Raw genomic sequence first — 25,279 nt, 5'->3', positions numbered from 1 at the left:
TGTTTTAAAATTGTAGAAGTTTTGTTTACTTTACTCCTACAGTGATGTTTGACTTGAAAAAAAAAAACAACAGTATACAGCAGCGTCTACTGTGCACTGTGGTTCGTTACATTATTATTCAAAAATTCAACTATTTCTGTTGTAGTAAAGTAACCATAGCTTCTACAATTTTTAACAGATTTTTATATAACCACTTGAAATTTTTGTTTGAAATTGAAATTTAAAGTCCACAGAAAATAAGATTTTTAAAATGTTGGCAGTCTTAAACCACCGATAAAACAATATCACAAATACCATGAACACAGTTGATCATACACAATAATGGAGGTCAGATGATCGATGGCTAGTGTAATTAAATTTAAGTGCTCAAAAAAATGCTTGTGGGATATTTACACATACATATATTGTATCTAATCTTACTCATTTGATCAAATCTTTAATTCCATCATTTTAAACGTTTAATATGGCAGCCATAAATACGAGCGTTCTCAATTGTGGTCTTCATTAATAACTTTAAAATAACTGCGGTGGGCCCATTTAATATAGGTAATTCTTCTGACCATTTCAAACATTGAATACATCTTGACTACGCCTTTCTCGGCATGTTTATTAGAAAAAAAAACTCAGTTGTTCTCAAGTCCCAGACCTTTAACTGAAGATATCCCAGACAGTTTTAAAAAGATGTCACGCTGTTTTCGAGGCATAGCATTCCGCCTTTTAAAGGTTTACAAAGGAATATAAACAATTAAATACCCGTATACGAATGTATACACTTCACGAAACACTTCCGGGAACTCTCATATCAGTGGCAATTGTTGGTTATCCCGTCTGAACGACTGTTGTCAATTTTCAAAAAATGTTAAATATGATGTCTGTTCGTTATTCTGCCAAGGCCATAGTCTTTGATTTTTTAACTTGTCGTGGTAAATTCGTTCCAAGAATATTGCGTTCTCTTTTATCAGTTTCATGTTGTAAATTTTGAATACACTATAACAAACGAAATATAAAAATGCTATGATGTAGACAAAAACATCGCACTTTACAAACTATTCAATTGTTATGTTTTGATGTACCCATGGTTGGTCAGCACCTCTCAAATCCGACAGCGTGCTGTGTAAATCGCACTGTTATCTGCTACGTTTGTAGAGCGCCACACCTTCTTCCGAAATGCTCTCGTTTCCGAGTACAGCCGAAACCAAGTGCCGAGCGAAACCGGGGTGCCCCAATAGCAGCACTACTGTGAGAGTAGGAGAAATCCCTAAACACACAACTGAAGTGCAATTTTTTTCCTTCTCTTCCTATCGCAGTAGGAAAACAAACAGCACGAAACGATCTTACTTCTTCTTCTTCTTTTCCTTGTTGGGAAAAAATCAAACCAACTGAGTTGCTTCAGCGCTGCTCCCCTACACTACAATGTGCTGATTTTCAAGCTTGCTCTCACCCTGACGAAGCCTTCTCTTCTATTTGATTGGTTGTAGGCCTGGCGTCTCAACAGAGCTGGGCAAGTGTTTCAGAGCGAAAAGTTCACAGAGTTGCATTTTTCTAGCCGCTCGGGAAGAAATGGAAACCATGGATGTACTTAAGGAAAATAAATCTTAAGTATAAGTTCAATCCTATAATTCAATACCTGATAGTAGCTACAATGCTAACTATTATCCACTATGCATTTTTGTTCTATACTGTCCAATGACTATATTCACTACTTTTTATATTTATTCACCTCCCTCCACCATACTCTCATCTCAAACGCATTGAATCGCTTAGGCATTTTTACATTATTTGTCCTTGGTTTGTTATCGTCACTCAACTCAAAACTTCAGAATATTATTTCATGAGAACAGAAGCTAGCATTCCGGAAAACGTGTTTAGGCATTATAAAATGAGAACACCATACGCTAAAGGAAACTCCGGTAACGTTTTTGTAAATTAAAAAAGTGTAAGAAAACATGCACTGCACCGTAGAATAAATATAAGAAGAAAAAAAAACAAAACTGCAGATTACAACGCGCATACAATGCATAATCAAACAACATTGGAACTGCTACATAATGACACCTATTACTTATACCTAATTATTCTAATGCCGCCATTAACAGAGCAAGGAAGCCGGGATTCGAACCCTGGTAGCCCTTGACGATCAGGGAGGTGAGTCACCAAATAACTACACATAACTAAGACTACTACTTCAATTGAGTTTACTCTACCTGCCCCACCTTCCTCCATTCATTAAAAAATCTCTAATAGCATCTTATTAAGTATCCAGAGTATTTATCCCACTAGTCTTCTCTAATACTGTATATCACTGTTCTTTGTCACGGCCTTACTTTAAATTTTTCATATTTGCATTGATAACTTAGAAAACTTCACACATATTTGAAATGTATTTCATTATATTACATTTTTTTTTCCTTTGCGTTCGAAATAGTAGTAAAACTTATACAACTGAAAACTGAACAAATTTTTTGACATCGAAAGTAAAGATTTAGTTCTTCTAAATTTTTTTTTACTATCGTGTAAAAATCCTTAACATCAAAGCCATATTTAATTTATTTTTGTGCAAGCCCAGAAAAACTAATGAGGTGATACAACTGTTAGGTCATCACAAAATTAAATATTTTGAACAAGTGCACAGACAGCGAACAAAATTCTGCCGGAATCGTTAGTGTACATTAAAACTTTGGGCATATCCAACATTTTAACTCACTGCACAAAAGCATGATCATTATTAGAACTCACGATCTTTTTCCAGGAAGCACATTTTGATTCAAAAACAAAATACTTGTTTACATAATGTTAGGGAAAGGTTCAGATGAGAAACCCACACATTAGTTGTAAGAACAAAATGGACAGTACATTTCTATTCAAATGCTTTCCATAGTTGCTCTTTAGCTATAGACCGTATTTCGTACGAGTATGTTTCACTATTTTTCAATAGAATAGAATTTCCCTTTCAATAACTACCTACCTTCTAGTCAAATCTAACTGTTGGTTGTTTCTACATCTTGTTTACTAGATGCTTAGTTTTTGTTTTGTTTTGTGGTTTGTTTCGTCCTCTTATCCGACGTTTTTGTTAGTGTTAGATCCTGTAATTGATATAATAATCCTGTAATTGATATAATACTATTATTGACCGTCGCTTTCATAATGGTTGAGTTAGTTCTGATTTCTTAATATGTTTTTTAATTTGGTACTTTATTTACGATGTTTACGTTATTTCGTAGAGCGAAGAAGCAGGCGATAAGACGTTAAATTTGATCAATTCCCAAGGCGGTAAGCTACGTTTAGCCGTTTGCAGAAAATTGTTGGAAACATTTTCATTAATAGATTTAAGGAAAAAAATGGTGTTGTGATTTAATGCTGTTCCTATAAATTAATATTAAATTTGACTCGAAACATGTTTAAACAGCAACAATAATCATCGATCTTAGTTTGTGGAAATTGTAGTGATTAGTGGTAAGGCTTAGAACAGTGTGGCATTTCAAGCTATGGCTACTAGGAAAATTTGAAAACCATAGCAGGCGAGGTTTGCATAGAATAAATTTTGTCATGAGACCAGGCTATCAAACTTAGTACCTTAGTAAAGGCCAGCATTCAAATAATGTTTGAATATAGTGCAGGTTTCAGCTTAATCCAACTAATAAATCTGTCGGCTTTGCTAAGATGCCATTTGTGATATTTTCCAATCTAGAGTACTGAAGTGGGCATGCGTACCATCGTTATGCTGGATGAGCAAGGAGGTAAGATTCTAACTACGTGTTATCAACAGTACATAGCGATACATATTCGGTTTAGGTTTGATCGTTGCTTCAATCGAAATCAAACACAATAATGTTTTCTTGTACTAATATGGTTCAATGATTCGATTCGATGGAAGTAACACTTGAAAGCTATTTGACGCATAATTGTTCGGACATATTGAAATAAATTCACATTCAGCATGTAGGTATATCATATCTTAGATATACAACACTTAACCAATCGATTTGTAATTTATCATTCTGTCTGTTCAATTGACATCAACGCAATATCTAATGCCGAATATCAGACCCAACAAGGTGTATATGAAACCCAAGTAAAATCACAAATCACTACAATGTACCCATTGCCAGAAACAATGTGCACAAACAACTAACCCAAAGGATAGCCCTTTCACAAAGTTTTTATTACATTCGAATAAGAATTCAGAAGTAAGCATTTGTACCCATCTTGAATCAAAACAAAAAAATAACAATAAACTAAAACTTTTATACAGCAGCCAAAGCACCGCACATAACGTCAACTCTGTTTCTTATTGCCTTACAATATGACAAAAAATCAAAATTCAATCAAACGTAATCCACTATTACAACTACCAAAACTACCATCACCATTACTACTACTAAAATCTAACTACAAACTCCTAACGTAGATTCACAAGTGAGTACCTGCTATATACAAAACAATAGAATTCTCTACATTGTATTCAAAAAGTGTTACTCCTGATATGTATTAATTTATTTGGCCAAAAAACGTTATTTTTTATATTAATTTCAATTCATTTAATTTATTACGCATTTCAGGATTTTCCATTCACTACTTAATGAAAGCAGAACTTCTAATGCGTGTAATTTAGGTTTACAGTATGAGACCCGTTTAAAGTATTCTAAATCTTGATTTGAACTCAATGATTTTGATTTGTTTTTTTTTTGTTTTAAGAACTGGATTTAATTTTGATTGTTGGCATGGGTTTTATATTCTATCAGTTTACATTAAATATTCATTTAGTAAACTGTATTGTATCAGAGTAAAATAATGAAATTTTTTATTATTATAATAATTATCAAACTGAAAAAGCGTTATCGAATTGAATTAACTTATTTGATAAAACGCTGTCCTTTCTGTAAAACCATATTTCAATGATTTAATTACAAGTATTCGATATTTCATTCAACTGTAGCTTACCTTTATTGTTTGCTGAATACAGCACACGGTAAAAATAAGAGCCAAAGAAAAAGAGAACTGACGTAAATGTTAAATAATCAAAGATTTTATTTTCTGTTTTTTTTTTCAAAAATTTCCTTATGAAATTTGCAAACGGAATTATTCTGGTAAATTATGACGGTTTAAAATCTTTCCGGTTTTGATGATTTTGTAATGGTAGGTTCCTCAAACATACAAATGAGGCTTTTGTAACTTTTCATGAATTGAGCCTTAGTATCTAGCTATCTAATCTAGCTATTCATTCCAACACAAATATGTGTGAATGTCTGCTAAGTTTTTAACACCTACGATGTGTCAAGTCGTCAACTGAGCAGGCCTTGAATTTACTTTACGAGTTTGATCCGATTCAAAATTACCTAATAAAATAAAAATAGAACGCAGATTTGATGAAGTTTCGGCTCATGCACTTTCCAAGAGATACAGAAGCTTCTTGCAACTTCCTTTTTCTTGAAACCTGCAAAAAGCATAGTGTGCTGGAACCAAATCTGAAGACTTCCCAGCAACAGATCTTACACATTTTTCATAAAACTTGCCGTAGCACTTCACGATTGTATTCAATATCCGGAGTGAGGAAAACGTCTCACCCATCGTGCCCATGTTTGATTTCTCGTAAAATCTCTACTGAAAACTCCGAACGATCATTTGGAATGTATGAAAAGCAAACCGGATCCGGATAAAAAAGCCATTGCGCGAGGAAGCTGAATATTTGTATATCGGATCACCTTCGTAAGATTACTATGATTTTAACAAACATAAAAGAAATGAAACAAATGTAAACAAAACAAAAAAATCAACCATGGCCAGGCTTGAAAATATTCATTCATTTCTGGTGAACGGCAAAATTTGGATCACCATACCATGGGAAAAAAATCATGGATCATGTCATGACAGAAATGTTCCGAAAATGTGAATGTGAATACCATTCATATTCACGTGATGTCAACGCGTATGAGAAAAATCACGGCAATGAATGAAATGAATGGAGGCTTTTAAAATGCGTCTAGAAACTCCTGTCTATATTTTTATTTTTCTTATACTATTACAAGCAAACGTTTGTGGTATTATAGAAAATTGAAAATTAACTTGGCTAACAAAAAAAGATCTTTAAAGTATTGGTAATCTCTCTCATGACTCATTTAAACCATCCTGTCATGACCGAAATATTGGAGATCTCAATGATTAATGACATACCTAATGAGAAACTCTTTCTTCCCCAAAAGAATCATACATAGCATGCTTTCATTTCGAAAAAATCTTAAAATAGCGACACGTGCAGAAAAGAATGGGTCACTAGTTGCAATTTTTGTTCATGACTATAACATAATTCCGTCCCTGACCATGGCCCCTTGAACCGTGTTCAACGGTGTTCATTAATGTTCATGGTTCCATTAATAAGTCTTATTTCGAATACTGATTTGTGTAGTGTATTGGCTTGGTATATGGTAAGGTGTTAGAAACAAAGCAAATTCAATTGATTGTTAAAATTGAGCAAAAAGAAATTTATCAAATATTTTCTGTGAGTAATTTCATCGTTTTGATTTTTTTTTATTAAAATAGAGTCAGAGTTTTGAGTGACATGAAATTGGATAAACGGAAAAGTTTCGTTTTTTTTTTAATTTATGCTAATAGAGTTACCGTTAACACTGTTAATACAGTTTTGAGACACTTTTTAAAATTATCGCATGAGGTTTTGCTTTACTTTATTCAACTTCTCTAGAGCTACTGTTTACCTGTATAATTCCATTTTCTTGTCAGAGAGTTCGTTTTTTGGTTTAGATTTTTTGTTTTTATTCCCTCTAAAATACACCCCACATAATTGAATCGTTCGTACTCATCATGTTGCACTAATACCACCCTCCCTACTTACTACTTACTTCCAACCAATCTCACTACTTTCCGATCGTGCTTCTTTACTAAATTTACTTGCTGATTTCTATTATCCAAAGTACTGTGATAATGAAACGACCTGATTGTTTCGAGTATTCAACGGTTCGTTTACTAATTTTTTGTTTTCCTATTCTAAAATAATCACCACTACTCAATATGCGATTCCGAAAATGACCGCACATAGAGCAACTGGACCGAATCGAGGAGGGCATGGACCAGATTAACGCCGATATGCGAGAAGCAGAAAAGAATCTCAGCGGCATGGAAAAATGTTGCGGCATCTGTGTACTACCATGCAATAAGTATGAACCCTTATTCTGTCTTAAAAAAAAATCGAAAACACTAACCATTTTAGTTTGAATCCACTTGTTGTAGCTACGCTCTGACGTAACGAAATTGTTTTTAATCCAAAATTTACGCGGATTTGTCTTTTTTTCTTTCGATTTTTTGGATTTATAACTGCTGATTCGCAAACGTTTGGACTCGGCTAGGAGTGCATCGTTCAAGGAAGATGATGGAACATGGAAAGGTAACGACGACGGTAAAGTTGTGAACAATCAGCCACAAAGAGTTATGGACGACCGTAATGGACTAGGACCTCAAGCGGGTTACATTGGAAGGTATAAATTCAGAGGAAAAAACATCTTGTGATGCACAATCAAATTTCTTCTTTTACACAATTCCAATTCGATAATATTATTGGCTCAATTGTCATCAATTGGAAATCTGCATTGATGAGTTTATGTGAAGGGTTGTATTCATCTGTTTGCTCTTAGAGGGAAGCAAGAATAGACTATACAATATAACGGCTTAGACGATGACAAAAAAAGACATGCTTAAAAAAATAAAAGTAATGAAGCAATACCTCTAAACCTTTGGCACCGAAACTAGAAACAACTTTTTAGTTAAGTTAACAATTAAGCTTCTAATTAATTATCACATGTGTTATCGGATCGATAAATTGAGAAAACAAAATTCCGAATGCTCAAGGATACCAAAATTTTCCTTTGATTCCTGCTTGATACGATAACAGAAAATTTATTTGCTTTCTCTCTAATGTGATGAATAACTAGAAATATTTTTTTCTATTCCTGTGTTATGGGTTTAGCTCGGTTTAAACCTCATGTGATCGGAGAGTTTAAAAAATCTTCTTTATTCAATAACTCAATAATATTAGAATTATTGCTTTTGAAACTACCGATGAACGATGAATAACGATTAAATTTGAACTGATCAAATACTGATTTTATATCAATGCCCCCGATATGATAAAAATTTGCGGTAAAAAACGCACCATACCGCAGGAATTGATATCAAAATCGTCGTAGCGCAAATTTTCGCTGGAAAAGAGTAAAAAAATTACATACATACCAGGTGGATATGAGTGGTCAACCAGGCTAAGCTAAACTAAATAGGTAGAGTCACCACTCACCAGTCAAAAACGCATTTAATCACCTGATTGAAGTTTTTTTTAAAAATCAGAGGTTATTTTCATGGAAGATTATTAAGTCAGACAATTCCGTCTCAGAAGGATACTAGAACCGATTTTTTGTATATTCATTACTTCTTACTTAGCATTTGAATACAACTCTCTGCATACAATAAAGTGTGTATACTTTCCTGAAATACATTGGATCCTACTCTACTGTATCGTTTCGTAACTTTTTACAAAGTTGAACTTCAATGTAATGTTAGCAATTTTACCAAACGTAAAAATGTGAGCAGATGTGTGCGAAAATCTGCAACAGCTGTACCAAAGAAAAGATAATCAGGCGCTGATTGAACTTGGGGAATTTGTTTTTTATTTCATTAAAGAATCACCAACGATGCCCGCGAAGACGAGATGGAAGAAAACATGGGTCAGGTCAACACGATGATCGGAAACTTGAGAAACATGGCACTCGATATGGGCTCGGAACTCGAGAACCAGAACAGACAGATTGATAGAATCAATCGAAAGGTAAGATGGTGCGGGGACAAATCTGGATTTTCTCGAAGAAATGGTTGAGGAATAATGTGCTTTCTATTAACGAGAAACATTCTAACACGTAACAAAGGGCTTGTTTTGATCAGATTATTTAACAGTAAAACGATAATAAATTCATTTTTCATTTTTAGTTGTTTATCATTCATTTCGCACATTTTAGTTTCCTGTTATTGGTTTAGTTGTGTGATGTGATTCGTTAAACAGAAGTACTGTAGGTAACAAGATCATGTATTGTAAGTTTAAGTGTCACCTAAGGCTTTTTTTGAAGATGCACTGAGAAGGATGCTGGATTAATAGAAACATAAAACTAGACGGTAACGTAATATTTTACACATTAATTTTACTCTAACTACGATATATGTTTGTAATCTTTATCCACAGTCTTGTCAAACAAGGGTTGGCTTTTATTGTTTTCATCATTCAACATCTATCTCAAAAGAGTTTGATGTTTTAATTTGTAACATGAGTGAAACTTTAACGCTACACTTTTGTTTTGCATGTTGAGAATCTTAAAGTAGCGTTATTTTGCACAATGATGTGTAAAATTTCGACTGGAAAGTTGATCTCCTCAATAACGAGTGAGAGGTACAACGAGGTACAGACTTGGAAAAAAGTGACCTATAATTTGACGAAGGTTAAGTTAAGTACATACATATAAGCTATAAAGGTAGGTCATTCCGCTCTCTTTAGATGTGTTGGGTTTTAGAAAAAAATGTATTCAAAGTTTCAGAAAATACAATAATTTCCAATTCCACTGTATTGAACAATGTTCCCAACTTAGTACCTAATAAACTACTTCAAAATCAGCTTAATTTCACTACTCAATTGAAAAACAAAAAAATAATGAATATAATATTACTTTCTCTTTCTACCTATTCGCCAAAATGTGACTACCGTTATTAATTGCAGAATAACTGTTCACCTTGTTTGGTAAATTTTTGCTTGGTAACGCAGTGAGCACATTAGCCTATTTAGAATATTATCATTCAATTTCAACTATTTGTTGCGTTTTTTAAGTCCTGCAAAATAAATCACAAAAAAGCCCTTTTCTATCGCTAAATAACTATCGTTGACCTTTTTGTTCGCAATAAAATTTGGGAGGAGAAAACACCTTGATAGATCAAAACAAACAGAAAATTACAAAAAATCGCCTTATTTAAAGAAATTTATTAATTTAAAAAAATTAAATAGACATCTTAACTTAAAACCTGGCAAAATCTTGACATTTGATTTCCAAATTTTCGACAAAAATCCGGGCAAATTTGGTCAATACCTATGAATTACTCATCAAAAATGAAAAATTTAACTTGGAAAAAAATTTGTACATCAAAATTTATCGGCAGATTATATTTAAGGCTATCAAAAAAGCTTGCATGATTATTTTGTTGAAACTTGTTCAAAAATTTGGTTTTGGACACATAAACATACAATTTTTACAACACAATTTGTTTTTTTTTTTTAACCCTCATCCGCATTAGAGTGTCATTTTGACACTATTGCAAGTTTGAATGCTTGTAACTTTTTTCAGAAGCTTCAAAAAAGAAAAATTTCTTCGGGGACCCTAAATGAATTCAAAAGTTCTTTAATATTGCATCTTTACTTTATTTATGGACGAACCCTGGAAGCCTGGACAAAAAAACTCCCTTTTCCGACTTAGAGTGTCATTTTGACACTCCAAAAGTAAAATCTAGTTAATTCGTTTGAATTATTATGAACTTCATAAAAAACTTATATCAATAGAAACCTTGTAATGTCAGTAAAATATGTTTCGATCATTATATACAGCTAAAGTTACAAGTTTTCTCGTTATTCAGCATGAAAGAAAAAAAATCCGAAAAAACATGCCTTACGAAAACTGCTGTAGTTCATATGTTACACGTCCAAAAAAATATTTGCCTTATGCATATGAAAGCTGAAGTTAATGCCTACATCATGAAGACAAGAAATATTTTTTAAATTTTTTTTTAATGAAATGGTCACAAAAAGTTCAAAAAAGTGGTCTAAAAAACCTACTTTTCATTCGATTGCTAGTAAATACTGTTTGAGCGATGGTAGAGTTTTGAAAAAAATATGACTACAAAATCTATTAAAATTCCAACATTTTGCTGTCTTTAGATTTTTGATGCAACAAAAATTGAATTTACTGGAATTTTTCAAAGTTCACTACTTTGCGCGATTTTTTTACAAATTGAAATTTCATCTGTTTTTGTGGTCCACTGTCAGGTTGTACCCGGATTATCAGTGCTTTTACTTTGTTTGGACCAATCAAGAGTATATTCATTGGAAAGCACATTTAATCCACATTCTAGTGAGGTGCTACAATTCACGCTCTGAGATTTCACAAAAATATGAAAGTTATAAACGTAAAATCATTCCTGAATTTCTAGAACTACAAGCAGCGGTCCAGCAAAACGTGTTTGTTTGCTCTCCGAGTAGGTACGGTGGGTGGTGATTCGGGCAGAGAGCGAAGCCGACAGACCAAGAAATGCACGACACGCATCGTTATTTCGTCTCTCGGCTTCGCTCTCTTCCCGAATAACCACCCACCGTACCTACTCGGAGAGCAAACAAACACGTTTTGCTGGACCGCTGCTTGTAGTTCTAGAAATTCAGGAATGATTTTACGTTTATAATTTTCATATTTTTGTGAAATCTCAGAGCGTGAATTGTAGCACCTCACTAGAATGTGGATTAAATGTGCTTTCCAATGAATATACTCTTGATTGGTCCAAACAAAGTAAAAGCACTGATAATCCGGGTACAACCTGACAGTGGACCACAAAAACAGATGAAATTTCAATTTGTAAAAAAATCGCGCAAAGTAGTGAATTTTGAAAAATTCCAGTAAATTCGATTTTTGTTGCATCAAAAATCTAAAGACAGCAAAATGTTGGAATTTTAATAGATTTTGTAGTCATATTTTTTTCAAAACTCTACCATCGCTCAAACAGTATTTACTAGCAATCGAATGAAAAGTAGTTTTTTTAGACCACTTTTTTGAACTTTTTGTGACCATTTCATTAAAAAAAATTTAAAAAAATATTTCTTGTCTTCATGATGTAGGCATTAACTTCAGCTTTCATATGCATAAGTCAAATATTTTTTTGGACATGTATTATATGAACTACAGCAATTTTCCTGAGGCATGTTTTTTCGGATTTTTTTTCTTTCGTGCTGAATAACGGGAAAACTATAAGCTTTAGCTATATATAATGTTCAAAACATATTTTACTGACATTACAAGGTTTCTAGTGATATAAGTTTCATTGTAATCGGTTATATATAAAAAGAGTTATGACGATTTTAGCTTGGAGTGTCAAATTGACACTCCTAGTGCTGATTAGGGTAATGAAATCTAATGCGGATGAGGGTTAAGTTTGATCTGAGAATGAAAATTAAGGGCTTTTCCAATAAAATCCGGGCAACAGGACTTTTTCTAAATTTTATATTAAATATCCGGACAAACCCGTATAAAACTGGGCAATCTGGTAACCTTAATCTTAACATTTCAGAAAACAGGGTTTGTTTACTTTTGGAGATACCGAAATATTTCCAAAACTTGTGTACGAAAGTCTTAGAACATAGCTTTTGCTTCGAAAAATAGAGCTATCCAACCAGCAGAATCTGAAGTTTTCTAAAGTAAAATGAAAGAAGACGATCAGAAACTTGAAAAGTACGGCTAAAGTAGCCTTGAAGTCGACGAAGCGGGTGGTGCGTGTAAGAACGACCGGAATTTTTTGTTAATGCGTGCTCGTATGTTGATGTTTAAAGAAAAATGAATACATATTCGAATATTGTCAAACAAAAAATGGCCTAACTTTAATATTTATCATAAGCTCTCCCACATGTATTCGGATCGGGATAATCCGATGTATAAAAAAAATAGGCAATAGGCGCGCATTTTAATTTAGATTTTTTTTTAATTTTTAGGATTATAAAAAATTATATAAAAATGAGAGATCTGTATAATGTTTTAAATTATTACAATTTATTTCTTACTTTGAGCCAATTGGGACTTCTTCTACTATAACCGGATTTTTTTTAATTTGAAATATTTACTAATTGATTTGTTTATTGTCATCTTAGACGAATGATTTCATACAACGACAGGAATATGAAAAAAGTTTGGTTATCACTTCGACTTTTCTTTATCCATGTTGAAAATACCATTTTGAATTGTTTTGAAGTGAAATATTGATAATTTGATAAGTTCGTGACGTTATTAAAGAATTTTTTATTGGAAAAGTCTGCTACCGAGCATGCTTAGAAAATAAAGCAATTGCTATGAGATTTGTCGAGCAATTGCTTCAGATTTGAGCTTTATTCATACCAAACTAGCTTGTTCTAAAAGTAAAAGCTCCTGACTGAGAAAACAGCTGTCAAAAAAAACTTTATTCATAACAACCGAAGCAATTGCTTTAAACGACTGCTCGACTACTCGATTCAGTTTGGCAAAAGCAATTACTAAGTTTTTTTTTTCATACCACCCAATATATCTTATGAACATCTTCCATGTGAATCAGATTCATATTCAGTGCTCACTATTTATCTACGGTAAGCATAAATGAGCAATCCCCAACTGAAGGCACTTTCAGAAGAAATGAAAGACAACAACGAATAAATAAACAATTCTGATGGCAATTCTATACAAGACTGTTAATTTTCATCACCAGTTTTATAATTGTGTAAGCATGGAGCTTGGTCTGCTTATTTTGAAATAAGTTTCTGAAGGATGAGTAAATTTTTCAATAGGAATAGAAGAGAAACCAGACTTGCCGCAATCTATAGTAACTTTTATTTTCCAGTCGACTGACATGACATGGCATAAACAAGCCAAAATTTCATGATAATTTACACGTTTTTTTTTTAAATTAGACAATGTTCCGAACTTTGTCAAGATTACATGTTTTAGTATCATTTAACATCAGTCATAAGTACTCTTTGTTGGGATAGTCTTGTGAAGTAGAGAGATTTGAAAGTTGTTTAGGTGTGACAAAAAATATTGCTTTCCTAAAATCTGTTCGTTTGGTTGTTAACCGTCCTTTGCGGTTAGAATCTGTATGACCCGAACTGTACTTTCTCAAAGCGATATCTCAGAAACGGTTAAAGCTAGATATAAAAATTTTCTGACTTTTCCTAAAACGAAGAGCTCAACAATTTCTCATTTTTAGATTTTTTTAATGGGGTGACCAGAGTCACCCTGCAAAAAAAAGCACAATTAGGGTTATGGTAAGGGTTTTGTTTTAAAAATTCGCAAAAATACGACTTTTCATGAATTTTGAATCTCTACAATACTGTGCATTTTTTATTTCACTAGCTCTTTAAATAAGCGAGAAAAATTTCGCCATCGACACTTGGACCGTGACCAGTCAAAATGACTGGTAAAATTCACAACCCTATAACTCAAACAAGATAAAAAAAATCGTTTGCTTTTGGTTTCATTTGCAATCTACATTCAATACAATGAGCCCTAGTTGATTTATGGTGGGTAGAAGTGTGTCATTCGTTATAAAATTATTGATTTTCGATGCGAAGTCATAAAGCTAGGGCTCGACAAAAGTTTTCTTGTCGATACCGGGAATCGAACCAAGTACGCCTGGCATACCAAGACCAGACTAGCGCCAGCCTATCCGCTAGACCACATCGGCGCTAAGATATTTCAACCTGGGTGCACGGAATGGCTGCAAATTCGTTGTATATTATCTATATGGAGTGAAATAGTTTTCAACTTGCTTCAGAACACAAAATATATTTGAGTCAGATATGATAGGTATTTGATATGCTATATTGGCCAATTGAAACACATTTTAGGAAAAACAAATCAACGTGTAAATTTAACAATGTTAATTCATTATTTTTATTATCTCTGTTTTCCGTCGCATGACATAACTGATACACAAAATTCCTAAAATTCACTCGGTCCATGGTAACTGTTCTCAAATTTCTTGGATGTTGATTCAATTGCCATCTATCAGATAAATATATACGATTGCCAAAACCTGTTTTAAATAATAGATAAATAAATTTAATATTTCATGATATAATTGAAATATTTCTTTACCAGGAATGAAAAAGAAAATGGAACTTTTGACAAATTTGTAAAAAGTGATGAAAATGTGGTGAATCCGTGCACATATAGTGAAAAACCATGTATATAACACAAATTTTCTTTTGAAACTATGAAAGCATTTTTTCTTTACCTTAAACATGCAAAAATGTTGATTTTAGATGAATGATGGTAAATCCGTGCACACTTGGTAAATTGCTCTACTTATAGAAAAACTTCACGCTATTAAATTTTTAGTATAAATTTATGTCAAATTGGATGCACAAAATTGAAGCATCACTTTTGACAGAAATTTACACTACAAAAAGACATAAACGCTTGAAGCCATAAATTCAGAGGGACAAAAAATCAGATTATTGTTGATAAATTTACATCAAATTCCAATTTGGTTAAATTGAATGCACAAAATAAAAACACCGCATTTCACATAAAATTACACGGCGTTCGACATAAAATTATACAGTAATAAATTTTAAGAGACATAGTTTTTCAAAACACATTTTCAAGGATTTATTCGTAGAAATAATGATAGCATCGTAAAATCCATGTTCAGCTTCATAATTCTTTTTTATTACAGTTTGTTGGAAAAACATTTTTTACATTCTACCTGTTTAACAAAATAATAATTCGATGTTCATGATAACATATTTAATAATACAACAAACAGTACTTTAAACACCAAAACATATTTACAATAATAAAAGTAGATTTTAAACATTTTTAAACTATTTTTTTTGTCTTCTAGACTTTTATTATTTGTTCAAGTTCATTACAGAAAGGACACCCAATGTTAAAAATCAGGTTTCGGAACTCGATTCCTAGTTTCAGTCTAGTTATTTAAAAAAAAATAGAAAGTTTACTATGCGTTATCAGAAATTCGGGAAATCCTACCTACCTAAGGGTCCGGCGCCGATTGACCGACGCATAGGGCTGAGATAAAAGATCTCCACTGCGTGCGATTCGGAGCCAGCGTCTTCACTTGCTGCCAGCCAAGGTTTTCGTCAACTGTGCGGATTTCAGCGGCTAGACTTCGCCGCCACGAGCTTTTGGGCCTGCCTCTTCTTCGATGCCCTTCTGGATTCCAGCCAAGCGCCTCTCTGCAAATCTCGTTTTCATCTCTTCGCAGCGTGTGCCCAATCCATCCCCAGTTACGTTCCCGAATCTCGATTTCTAGCGCCTTTTGATGACACCGGCGATGAAGTTCAACGTTTGAGATCCAGTTGCCAGGCCACCAAGCGCTGATGATGTTCCGCAGGCAGCGATGCACAAAAACTTGCAGTTTTCGCGTCGTCACCGCATATGTGCACCAAGTTTCACACCCGTACAGCAATACGGATTTGACGTTTGAGTTGAAGATTCGGATCTTAGTTCGTAGAGAGATCTGGCGTGACCGCTAGATGTTTCGGAGACTCGCAAACGCAAATCGGGCTTTTCTGATCCGGGTTTCGATGTCCTTCTTGGTACCACCATCAGGCGTAATCTAGCTACCAAGATACTGGAAGCACTCCACTGTCTCAACCTGTTGTCCAGCTACCACGAAATTGGAACGATTTTCTGTGTTGATTTCCATCGACTTGGTCTTTTCGACATTGATTTTGAGACCTGCTGCCTTGGAGCTTTCGGTGAGGTCGTCGAGTTTGCTCTGCATGTCTTGTTGTGTTTGGGCGAGCAAAACAATATCGTCTGCCAGGTCAAGGTCGTTTAGTTGCTCAATTGCTGAAGGATTCCACGGCAATCCTCGGTTTGGTCTACAGTCGATCCAGTCAAGATCTCATCCATTACGATGAGAAAAAGCAGCGGTTACAAAATACATCCCTGTCTCGCTCCAGCAGTTACCAGGATTGGTTCGGACAAGACACCGTCGTGCAAGACTTTGCATGAAAATGCCTCATACTGTGCTTCGATGAGATGGACTAGTTTCTCTGGGACCCCTCGTCGTCTAAGAGCAGCCCAGATATTTTCGTGGTTCAGTCGGTCAAATGCTTTTTCGAAATCAACGAACACCAGCAGAAGAGAATCCTGGAATTCGTTGATTTTGTCGAGGGCTCAGGGTTGCAGAGATGTTTCATTCGCTTCTGATCTCGAGGCTCTTCTGCGATGTGAATGCAGGACTGGTTGTCTTCGTGAATTATCAGCGGGGATCGCAGGACCACACCAAATTCGGACAGTAGGTTCTTCACCCAGATGGCGTCACATGCCGCCTGGCTTAGGGACACGTACTCGGCTTCGGTGGATGATAGTGACACAGTTGTTTATTTCCTGCTCGTCCATGCGACCGTGTTGCCGAAAATCTGGAACAGGTAACCGGAGGTGGAATGCCGAGTATCGACATCGTTACCCCAGTCAGCGTCAGCGAAACCGATGATTGGCTCGCCGCCTTCGTCTTGCTTGGTGTAGACCAACCGAAAATCCTTCGTCCCATGGAGGTACCGCAAGACACGCTTCAAATAGGCCCAATGCGTATCAGTGGCACCACTCTGGAACCGACTTAGGTAGTTAACCGCAAAGCTGTTGTCCGGTCGCGAGGAGAGCATCAAGTATGTAAGGCAACCGATGAGCTCTCGATAAGGCTGCAGCGTTGACTTCTCGCTTTCGGAATTTCGGGTCAGCTTGAGGTTCGTCTCTAGTGGGGTGGCAACAGGCTTGCAGTTCCGCATTACGAACCGCTCCAGCAGGGAAGATACATACCCGGCTTGACTGATGGACAATGTACCTTGCTTCCAGTTGCGCTCAATTTTCAGGCCAAGAAAAGTGCTGACATCTTTCAGGTCTTCCATCTCGAACTCGGCTGCTAGTTGCGATTTGATCCACTTCAATTTTTCAGTGGAATCCGTCGCAATCAAGATGTCGTCCACGTAGAGGATCAGGTACACCTTGAAGTTTTCAGTCACCAGGGTGTACAGGCAGTTGTCGTAGGGAGACCGCTTGAAACCTAGCTCCAGGATGTATTTGTTGAAGCGCTCGTTCCAGCTGCGGGGCGCCTGTTTCAGACCGTACAGGGATTTGTTAAGTCGGCACACTTTATTCCCGCTCTCAAATCCTGGTGGCTGTCGAATGTACACCGTCTCTTCCAGATTTCCGTTAAGGAAGGCGGTGCGAACGTCCATCTGGTGCAGGTGTAAGTCTTGCTGGACCGCCACGGCCAAGAGCGTTCGAACGGTACTCATCCGAACCACCGGGGCATACGTTTCGTGGTAGTCGTACCCAGCACGTTGAGAGCAGCCTTTGGCGACCAGTCGCGCATTGTACCGGGCAGGTTTACCGTCACCCTCTTTATTTTGAATACCCACTTGTACGGCACAACTCGACTTCCGGTAGGGGATCGACAAGATTCCACAACGGCTAATCGTCACGCTTTTTGAGTTTCTCGATGTCTTCTGGCAGCTCATCGACGTAGGCCTCGGCATTCAATGCAAAGGCGATGTAGCTCTCGTCTTCAGAATCGCATCGAATAGTGTGGCGTTTCGGGGATGGATTCAACTCGTAGTCGGAAAAACGAGCTGGCCGCTTTTTCGCTCGTCCACTGCTTCTCACAGGCACTTTTTCTATATTGTCTATCACTGTTACGATATTCGAGAATTTTTCAGTTTCACATTCATCACTATCGTCTATCATTTTATCATCCCATACAGATTCGTCATCAGATTCCAATACTTTCTCTCTAGAATTGTCTTTGTGTTCAATTTGACTTCACTTCCTTTTCTTGCACTACTACGTCACGAGCGACGATCACTTTTCGTTGAACAGGATCCCACAGACGATATCCGTTGTTCCCGTATCCAACCAGAAAACACACATGGCTCTCCGGATCAAGTTTGGACCTCTTCTCCTTCGGGATGTGTACAAACGCCTTGCTTCCGAAGACACGCAATTTAGACACGTTTGGCTTGTGTCCGAACCACATCTCGTACGGCGTTTTTGCTTCCATCAAAGCAGCGGTGGGGCTCCGGTTGATGACGAACACTGCTGCTAAAACCGCTTCGGACCACATGTATCGTTGGAATTCGGACTCGTCCAGCATCGCCCGAGCACGCTCCATGATGGTTCTGTTCATGCGCTCGGTGACGCCGTTCTGCTGAGGCGTATAGGGGATGGTGGTTTCCATGACGATACCTTTCTCGTTGCAGTACTCCTGGAATTCGGTGTTGATGTACTTGCCACTATTATCGCTTCTCAATCGGGCGATTTTGGTTCTAAAACGAGTAGTGGGCATCGCAGCATATTTCCTGAACGCCTCGAAGACTTCGCTCTTCGCTTCGAGAATGTAGACGGCGGTAAAATGCGTGAAGTCATCGATGAAGCTCACGAAGATTTTCCCACCATTCCAGGATGCTGGCGAGAAAGCTCCACACACGTCTGTATGGATGAGCTCCAAGGGGCGTGAGGAGCGGGGCTTTGAGGACTACTCGAACGGCAACTTAGCTTGCTTCCCCTTCATGCAGGGCTCGCAAATCTGGCTTCCAGATTCAGAGTCAGCGGCGACGTCCAAACCTTCAACCATCTCGTTTCGGATCAGTTTCTAGAGACCGGCTTTCCCGATGTGCCCGTACCGGCGATGCCACAGCGACAGCTTTCCTTCGGTTTCTGCCGTCAGCGCCGAACCAAAACTCCGGATTCTCACATCCAGCTCGTACAAACGACCTCTTCTGGGGGCGACGCACACTACTCGCTTATTCTGGCGAATGTGCGCGTTCTTTTGGTTGAAGGTCACTTCCATTCCGCGTTCCGTAACCTGCTTCACGGAAAACAAATTGGTGAGAAGACCAGGCACGTACAGGACATCGTGGACAGTGCAGTTGATTTTCTTGCCGTCCACAAGGGCTGCCAATTTGACCTCGCCAGCGAAGTGACTCGTTAGCGAAACACCTGATTTGGCCACGTTGATCACCACCGGGGATTTTAGTTGACGAACCTTCACCAAATAGCTTCTGTCACCGACCATGTGCTCGGAAGCACCACTGTCAAGCACCCATCGAAATTTGCCTTCATCGCCGCTGCTAGCCGCCTGCGCCACCGTCACGAATGCGATGTCGTTTGATTCAGCAGCGTGTGCTCTCCCTTTCTTTTTTCTGGTAGTTGACTCGGAAGAATGGCACTTTCGGTTCTGTTCCTCTGGACAATCAGGTCGCTTGTGACCAGGTTTGCCACAGTTAAAGCACTTGACTGTGAATCGCCTGCTTTTTCCAGCAAACGCCGTTCCAGGATCCGTTTTCACCGCACCATGTTGCCGTTTCACGTCCTCGTTCAGCAATCTCGATTTAACGAATTCCATCGAGCATTGCTCCACCGGCAGCGTTTCTAAGACTGTGATAAGCTGCGTGTAGGATTTTGGCATCGATTGTAGCAAAAAGAACACCAGCACCGGCTCGTTGAATTTAATGTTAGCCGATTCCAGTTCACGGACCACCTTCTCGAACGACAAAATGTGCTCCTCCAAAGACACTTTCTCGTCGTACTTCGCGCTGGCCAACCTTTGCAGCAAAAAGAAGACACCGGACACATCCTTTCGGTCGAAATTGTTCCTCAGGGCGTCCCAAATGGCCTTCGGGACGGCTTTCCACGGATGTATTCCAGCTGCGAGTCTGCTATTTTGTGAATTAGCACCGACTTGCACTTCGTATCCTCCAACCGGCGCTGTTTGCGCAAAGCGTCCCTCTGCTCTTCCTCGGCTTCCTCGTCCGCCACCGGGTAGAAGTCCTCTTCGAGACTCCTCTGGATGCAATGGAGCAAACCCAACTCTTCGAGGTATTCCTCCATTCTGAAGCTCCAGTTTGAAAAATTCTTCCCGTCGAACAGGTACACGCGTTGGATTCCAACCGACTCCATTTCACGACCGATGCAAACAACTTTTCACTCAAACGCAATATAAGCCACGTGCGCGAAACTAAACTTCTGTTACCAAGGCAACGACCACTGGGCCCATAACCTGTAGAAAAACAGTGTGCTGTGGTTTTATAAACAGATTTATTTGAACTGGTAAAGTAGGCAAGCTGGTAGGCGGTTTTATAGAAAATTCAAATTATCATGGCTTGCCTGGTTTTTCTTAAACTTAGAGGAAACTAAATCTAACGGCTAATTATAACTATCGCCTAGGGTTGTTTCTTAACATCTTCCTCCAAACAATTCGCTGAACAATTCGCTGCTTGCAGAAGAACGATTCCAATGGGTTGAAATAATTCACGTGCCACGCGCGCCTTCTCGTACTGCGCCGTGTCGAATCTCGATGCCTCGCTTGCTGCTCGATTATCACGCCTCAACATCCTGCCACCTCCAGAAATGGCCATTTCTGGATACCGCTGTAATCGCTCGTATAGGGAAATGCCACCGCTCGTTCGGTAACATTGGACCGTGCCTGACCTTGCGTCGCTGATACCGTAGAACCATGGGTTCCGATTCTGGGGAAAAATAAGACCCGGTAAACCCGGACAATAGCAGATAAAATAATAGAATGGTCCTCACCTGGGACCCACCATTTCAGGGGGCCTTGTATTTTTATTAAAATCTGCTATCCTCGGTCATTCATGCTGCTTTCCATTCTCGATTTTGTTGTTGATAGATGGATTCTCTCCTTTATTAATCTCGCCATCCATTGATGCGATCGGCAGCAAACAGAGCTTTAAGCGCCGATTGGACGAGAAAATGACCAGGGGTGAGGGGTTCTAAGTCAGTGGGGTCGTCACTCAAAGGGGTGATAGGGCAAGAGTTGAGACAACCTTCGATCTGCACCAAAAGCGTCTCCATTTCATCGAAGGGCAGCAAGTGGTTTCCCAAAACACGGACGAAATGCTGCCTCCCATAAACCTCCGGAATGAGATCCCCTCGGTGGATTGAAATGCCATTTTGCCATGTCGCCAAAATTGCGACCGGCGTTGTCCGTATAAACATGGGCACACAGACCACGACGACTCACAAATCGCCGGAATGCTTGGAGGAATTTGGCTGTAGTGAGGTCCACCACAAGTTCAAGGTGGACGGACTTCGTAGAAAAACAGACAGCCACAGCCACGTATGCCTTGCCTAGAGCATCTCTTCGGTGTCGGGGTTTCGATTTGAATCGGTCCCCAGTAGTCGATACCAATAACAGAGAACGGCCGTGTGGGAGAAAATCTTGATGCTGGTAACTCGGCCATCAGCTGTTCGATCAGCTGGGGTCGCGCTCTCACACAGGCAATACATTGGTGGACAACTTTCCGAGCGGCTGATCTCACACCCAAAATCCAATACTTGAGTCGGACCATGTTTATCAGAAGTTGGGGAGAAGCATGCAGCAGACGATGATGATAAGAGCGGAGCAAAAAAACGGTGAAGGGGTGAGATCCTGGGAGGATTATCTGGTGTTTTGATTCGTACGGTTGCGCTGATCTATCAATTCTCCCACCGATTCTAATGACGTCATTACGCTGGCTAAGTATTGGGTAGAACCACTTCAGCTTCGAAGAATTCGATACCGACTCGCATTTTTTTAATCTTCTCCACTCGTCGGGGAAATGCTGCTGTTGAATAAGTCGGATAATCTTGTGTTTTGCTGTTCTCAATTCATCGGTCGTGAGCCACTGGAACCTACGCTCGCTCTGTGGCAGGCGGAAATTCGTGCTGAGCTGCGACGCATATGCGGTGAAGCGTAGAAGCGCATGAAAATTTTCGAATTGTTTCAGGAGGTCATCAATGACGCTGCATTCGACGTTCGCTGAAGAGGAAACGATTGAGGATTTTCTCAACTCGAAATCAGTGCTAGTAAAGATATCAACGTTCGGAGTAGGCCAAGAATTCTTGTCTTGGTTTAGCCAATCGGGTCCCTGCCACCATAAGGAATTCGAAAGAAGGTCCGACGGTAAACAGCCTCGGGAAATGACATCAGCTGGGTTTTCTGCGCCGGTAATGTGTTGCTATGAGCATCCTTCCGTCGCAGTCTGAATTTTGGAAACCCTATTTGCCACAAAGTTGGTCCAAGTTGATGGAATAGACCTCAGCCAACTCAGTACCACTGTCGAATCCGTCCAAAATTTCACATTCATCTCAACATTAATGCGACCCGAATCTTGTCATAGAGTTCGGCTGCCAGAAGAGCACCACAAAGCTCTAGGCGCGGAATGCTGACCTGCTTTAGGGGGGCGATTCTCGACTTGGATGTAAGGAGAGCCACTTTAATTTTGCCGCGATCATCAACAGATCGAATATAGGCGCACGCACCATACGCTGTTTCGGATGCGTTCGAGAAAATGTGTAACTCACTCTCGACTGCCTTGCGCAGTAGAACATACCTCTCTAACCGAACACCGTTAAGCAGGCCCATTCATGTTTAAGGTAGTCGGGCAATTCTTGATCCCAATCCCAAATTGACCCTTTCGTTTTTTAACGTCCCGAGTTTTTGCATAAACGCTTTTGCCGTGACCAAAATTGGACCCACTAGTCCCAACGGGTCGAAAAGTTGCGCAATGCACGAAAGAGTTGCCCTTTTGGTAAGTTCTGCAAGAGTAGGAGGTTTCATATCAATTTGAAATTTCAAAATATCTGTGTCCGGTTCCCAATGTAGCCCAAGTGTTTTTAGTGTCTGATCATGATCGAAATTTATCGACTGCTGAAGCGCCCGTCGCTGAGCAGGAATGCCATGCATAATCGCTTTGTCGTTCGAAGCCCAGCGGAAAGCCAGCCTTGAGGCACATCGCTACCAGCTGGTCTCGCAGCTCGACTGCTTCTGCCACCGTCTGTGCCCCGGAGAAGATATCATCCATGTAAACATCTTCTCTGATAACCCTCGCTGCCTGTTTGAGAACCCTGGTCGCCAGAAAAGGAGCCGAAGCTGTGCCATACGTCACCGTCTTGAGCTCGTACGTTTGTATCGGTTGATCGGGAGATGAGCGCCAGAAGATTCTCTGCAGTTGGATGTCATCGGGGTGCACGAGAATTTGCCGATACATTTTTTCGATATCAGCAACCAGAACAAACGGGTACATTCGAGAGCGCATCACGATCGCTCGCAAGTCTTGTTGTATTGTGGAGCCCACCATCAAAGCATTGTTGAGCGATACACCCGTGGAAGATCGGTTTGACGCATCGAATACGACCCGGACCTTGGTCGTAGTGCTGCAATCTCGGATAACGGGATGGTGAGGGAGATAGTATGCCTGTTTGGTAGTATGCTCGCACTCGGTCACTAGTTCCATGCAGCGTTGCCAGATTGAAAACCGCTCAAGTCCGTAGGGAAATCGGAAAATGTACTTAGTTCGGCAAAATAAAACTTGATGACCTTTTGTTTTTTTTTTGTCGTCAGGTAGAATTTTCAGTTATCCGCAGAGTCCCTTGAATTTTTTCGATAATCCGTAGGAAATGCTGAAAATCCGTAGATTTCGAGAATCGATCCGTAGCTCCGTAGAAATGTTGAAAATCCGTAGAACTACGGAGAAATCCGTAGATCTGGCAAGGCTGGTTCCATGTGACCGAGCCGAATATACTCCGTCATGAACTCTCTATACTGCTCACCTAGCGAAGGTTATTTTTGAAGTCGATTCTCCATCAACCGGAACCGACGAACAGCTGATCTTGAGTTGTCGCCCAGCTGATTGATGACGTCACGTTTCACTGGTAAACAAACGATGTAGCGACCTTCGGAATTGCGACTAACGGTACGGCAAAACAAATTCTTCGCACTTGCTTTCTTCGGGGGAATACGATGATGATGGGAATGCGCTTTCGTCTATTAACCAAAATTTTTCGATCTGGTTTTCCAATCGCTTAAGTGTGGCAACTTGACAAATCATTGGGGTGGTTTGTGGAATGTTTGCGTTGGAGGTTGTTTTTCCCGAGACGACCCATCCGAATACGGAATTGATTACCGACGGCATTGATTCACCCAAGTAGATATGACCAGGGGGTGAAAAAATATCGAAAAATATCTCGGCTCCCAGCACGAGATCAATAGGGTGTCGTTCATAAAAGTCGGGATCAGCGAATTGTAAATTCTTGGGTATGGGCCATTGGGAAATGTTAACATCAATAGTTGGGAGATCGATAGTAACTTTTGGCAGAATAAGGAATGGTAGTGTTTTTGTGTAATCTGATGTGCGGGATTGGAGTTTAACTTTCGTCGATGAGCTGCCAATTCCTGCTATGGGAACATCAACCTTGGTTCTTCTGACCTTCATGAGGTTGTACTAACGACTGGTGGCAAAACAACATTCGCTGCCTGAATCCAGCAAGGCACGAGCTAGATGTTGATTTCCTACGTCATCGACTACCACCACAACGGCCGTGGCTAAGAGTACTCGGGATCGATCAAAGGTTGGTGAGTGGCAACTGGTGCTGGTGATCCCGGAGTGAGCTACGTTGATTCTTGGAGCAGCAGCTGGAGCTGACGATGC

General features: G+C 38.9%; 1 protein-coding gene across 7 annotated transcripts in view; it reads left to right on the top strand.

Moving 5' to 3' along the window:
- The window catches only part of LOC129754430 (synaptosomal-associated protein 25), a 198,393-nt gene that overhangs the window by 106,836 nt on the left and 66,278 nt on the right, over positions 1-25,279 (top strand). For 5 of the 7 annotated variants that reach the window (XM_055750499.1, XM_055750534.1, XM_055750541.1 and 2 more), the window contains 4 exons: positions 2,097-2,145; positions 7,052-7,169; positions 7,359-7,487; positions 8,683-8,827. In XM_055750499.1, the coding sequence (XP_055606474.1) occupies positions 2,097-2,145; positions 7,052-7,169; positions 7,359-7,487; positions 8,683-8,827 (441 nt within the window). Of the gene's footprint in view, positions 1-2,096; positions 2,146-3,688; positions 3,738-7,051; positions 7,170-7,358; positions 7,488-8,682; positions 8,828-25,279 lie in introns of all 7 variants that reach the window. The other 2 variants (XM_055750507.1, XM_055750549.1) reach the window with 1 other exon arrangement.

Source organism: Uranotaenia lowii, chromosome 1, assembly GCF_029784155.1.
Source record: "Uranotaenia lowii strain MFRU-FL chromosome 1, ASM2978415v1, whole genome shotgun sequence".
Classification (NCBI taxonomy): Eukaryota; Metazoa; Arthropoda; class Insecta; order Diptera; family Culicidae; genus Uranotaenia; species Uranotaenia lowii.
This window is presented reverse-complemented; position numbering and strand designations above follow the sequence as displayed.